Genomic DNA, 4014 nt, shown 5'->3' with positions numbered 1-4014 from the left:
TTCACTGGAGTAGCACTTTTAATTTCCTTCAAGAACTTTTCCTTTGCATTCACAACTTGGCTAACTGTTTGGTGCAAGAGGCCCAGCTTTCGGCCTCTCTCAGCTTTCAACATGCCTTCCTCACTAAGCTTAATCATTTCTAGCTTTTGATTTAAAGTGAGAGACGTGCAACTCTTCCTTTCACTTGAACACTTACAGGCCATTGTAGGGTTATTAATTGGCCTAATTTCAATATTGTTATGTCTCAGGGAATAGGGAGGCCCGAGGAGAGGGAGAGAGACGGGGGAACGGCCGGTCAGTGGAACAGTCAGAACACACACAACATTTATCGATTAAGTTCACCGTCTTATATGGGCGTGGCTCATAGCGCCCCAAAACAATTACAATAGTAACATAACAAATATAATAATAATGAAAAAGTTTGAAATATTGCAAGAATTACCAAAATGTGACACAGAGACACGAAGTGAGCAAATGCTGTTGGAAAAATGGCACCGATGGACTTGCTCGACGCAGGGTTGCCACAAACCTTCAATTTGTAAAAAACGCAATATCTGTGAAGCGCAATAAAACGGGGTATGCCTGTACCACCTTTGCACGTTTATGATGTCAAGACAAGCTTAATTTTGTAGGTTCTCTCTACTGAATATGTTTTCAAATATGAAAAGCAGTTTTGAATTTCTCTTCACAGCTATTTTGTGCCTTACAAAACAATAAGGTCAGCAATAATGATATTGTATTATTTTATTGTGAACGGAGCTCAATTCTAACCTGTTTGGTCTCTCAAATTGTCTAACTAGGTTTAATTTAATTGGAACTGGAGAGAGAAATGCTTTGTTTTATATAAACGTGTTAAACCATTATGTGAACCTGTGAAATTTTATCATTAGGATCAGACTATCTAGACATTTAGGAGTGATCAAAACCCCACTGAAAACAAGGGAGCCTTTTCATTGACTTCAATCAGCTCTGGATCAAGCCTTTATTTACTGACGAGAAATTCTAAGGAGTTAGAAAATACTTCATTGTACATTTTTGCCTTGTCACTTGAGGGAAATATTTCACTTATTCTTGTCAAATTTCTCCTAGGTAAAAGGACATGAATAATATTACAATCATCATGGCATAGGATGAATCAGGCTTCCAACATGGTTTCCAGGGGTTAGGTACCCAACTACCATCACATATGAGCCTATTTGCCTTTTAATTGAGCTCAGTGATTAATGTCTCTAGAACCCCTTTGCAAAAGCTCACATCGGATCCCTTTCCAGAGTGCATGCTAAGTCAGGCCAGCTGGTTTTGCTGATGCATTCACTCTCACCTCCACCATCATCATCTCTGAAGAATTCCTCACTGTCATTTGCTGAATGGGATTTTTTCATTTCAGCAATTCGATTTCGGGGCACTTTTCTCTTGAGTGACGGGGAGAAAAAGGATGGGCGATTGTTGCGTTCTGGGGTTGGTGGAGTGCTGAAGGAAGTAACCTAAAAGGGAAACAGAAGCAAAGGAGTATCTGGACACTAAGTCTGATTTGCAAAGAATTAATTTAAACTGCAATGAGTAAGTAGTTTTGGGGTCCTAGTAGTAGACAAGCATCACAGTTGACATTCTCAGTGGTACCCTTAGCAGAGTGGCTTAGAAGTGAATTCACCATGATGACTGAACTACTGTGTCAACCCAGAGGTGTTCACCAGAGTGGCAGTACAGTGGTGATGATGTATAATAATGCCCTGATATCTGTATTGTGACTAAAGTTAGTGCCACTGCTATTTCTGCTGTGAATAAAGAAAGAACTTCACTCTCCTCAGCTGTCATTCAAGCACCTTCTGCATGTATCAGTTCATACAGAGAAGAGATTTATAAACCTACTTGGGTAACAGTAAAAATAATTTTAAAATTCAGAAGTCAAGCAAAAGCATAAAAACAAAAAAGGGACAGGCTATTAGTATCAGATTTGGACAAAAAAATAGCATATCCACTTTTCTTTGGCGATCACAAGATGATATTTTTCTCTGCTTTGAGAACACTAAATGCAAACTCAGAAAGGTCCCTATGCCTTTCCAAAGCTTACCTCACAAGGTAATTACTTAGATTAGAACACTGATAGGAAACTGAAGTCAGCACATCTTTATAACAACAGAAAAAGTATGTGGAAGTGACTAAGTCGTTAGGTAGTGTTGGAATGATGTTGCAGCCACGATGCTCCAGGAAATGTGTGAGGCATAGCTCTTTGTAGATAAAAATTTTTATTGAACCAACTACATGGCTGGGATAAAGCTGGACAGGCTTCTGAATGCAAGGCACTCCTCATCAGATCTCCAGGTCTAGGTGGTTAGGCTAAGATTCTTTGGTGTGGAAAAGTTCCCTATTTTTAGGACTGCTACAGCCTATACTTGCCATCGTATCTTAGAGATTCAGTATGTAGTTAAGCCTGCACTGTACAGAGATGTAGTAGCCAGGCCTTGGTCATTGCTTTGAAGTGTTTTACCTGTTTGGTGTGAATGTCATTAAAGGCCAGTGGCTTTGCCATAGTAAGCGAGTTTATGCCCAAAATTAATTCAGTCATTGCATGCTATACCCTAAAGCAATTAAACTTCCTGGTTATCTTGTTGCTGATTTTAGCCTGGATTGCTTTAGGTTACTGTTTCCAAGGAGCTGACATGTGACCTAGACTGTAGTGATGCTACAGTGGTGTTCTGCCTTTCTCGAATCATTGCAAGCTTCATTCAGACTTCCTGGCTGTCAAAGGTCATGTCTACCCGCTCTGTGAGGTTCCGCCATGATTTCTGTCTTTTGTCTGTTGGCACAGAGACCAATTAGTTGCTAACTACAATGGTCCCATTGCTGGTAAATGCCAGGTTGGAGCTCTGCCTCCACTCTCAACTGGCTGCTGCTGAAAGAGCTAAGAAGCTTTTGGGTGCAGATCAAGCCACAGTTGATCAAGCCCCATTCAAGAAAGCTTTTAGTGCCATGGCTGGGGGCTGCTGCAAGTAATATTATTTTAATGGTTTCCTTTCCAATGAAAAAAATGGATAACTACTTTGCTGACTAAGGAATCCCTATCTTATCTTCCCTTTCTACATTATGAATTTAGTGTTTTTACAATTCCTCAGAAAATATGATTTTCCTCAGATAATTGCCCACATCTCTCTGTACAATATAAAGAACACAACTTAGATAACAGCAAATCGGCCAGGCTGGTGGTGCCCTGCAGAATCCCTCCATGTCATTTCTATGTAAATAATATGAACAATTCAAAAGCTTTTTCATATTCTCCTATTAAAATATCTGACCTTCAATTTGTGGTTACACTAAAAAACATTTAGTGGATAATGTAGGATGAAAACCGTTACCAGTGGGATATTGCTGGAATAGCATCCTATATGACTATTGAAAGGATTAAGACAAAGGTGCCAGGAGCTACTTCAAGGCCATGCTCCCTTCAAGGCTGTAAAGTAGGAATATTGTACTATCATAGAGACACCCAAGCCTGATCTTTCATTTCACAGTCCAGCACAACAAAGGAAACACTGTAGCAACAGTTTGCTATGCTCTTTTAGGAATTCAGAGACAGAAAGCTCTTGTCGCCTGTAGGAACCAACCAAAAGACAATGGACAAGCTCTGAAGAAGTCTTGCCCACTCCTCCTTGACCTCAACCTGTGTTCTTCAGGAGGTTAGACAAAATGAGTCAGATGATCCTCTTCTTGCCATAGTCTAAGATCAGACCCTTTGAGACAGGAAGGGTAGAAGCCACTACTATGTATGATAAAATAACTTGTATTCGTTTCTTCCATTGATGGTGTATTTCATCCATTAATCATCCATCTATATGAAGAAAGTCCATCAGTAACTATCAATGCTAAAACATCATTGGCTTGTCCCTACTAGCTAAGCAGTCTTTATGCTATGTCCTACTAGACTGGGGTGGACAAAATGCAGCCTACAACACCATTCTATCTGGCCTGAGGGGCCCCTAAAAAATTTAGAAAATATTTATCTGCCCTTGTTTCTTG

The 4014-nt window shown here is 40.0% G+C and overlaps 1 protein-coding gene across 4 annotated transcripts in view; it reads right to left on the bottom strand.

Moving 5' to 3' along the window:
• KIAA0930 (KIAA0930 ortholog) overlaps positions 1 to 4014 on the bottom strand; it is a 124836-nt gene that overhangs the window by 11485 nt on the left and 109337 nt on the right. For all 4 annotated transcript variants that reach the window (XM_019544301.1, XM_019544300.1, XM_019544299.1 and 1 more), the window contains one exon: positions 1322 to 1484. In XM_019544301.1, the coding sequence (XP_019399846.1) occupies positions 1322 to 1484 (163 nt within the window). The remainder of the gene's footprint in view (positions 1 to 1321; positions 1485 to 4014) is intronic.

This window comes from Crocodylus porosus, unplaced genomic scaffold (assembly GCF_001723895.1).
Source record: "Crocodylus porosus isolate Cpor-Errol unplaced genomic scaffold, CroPor_comp1, whole genome shotgun sequence".
Taxonomy (NCBI): domain Eukaryota; kingdom Metazoa; phylum Chordata; order Crocodylia; family Crocodylidae; genus Crocodylus; species Crocodylus porosus.
This window is presented reverse-complemented; position numbering and strand designations above follow the sequence as displayed.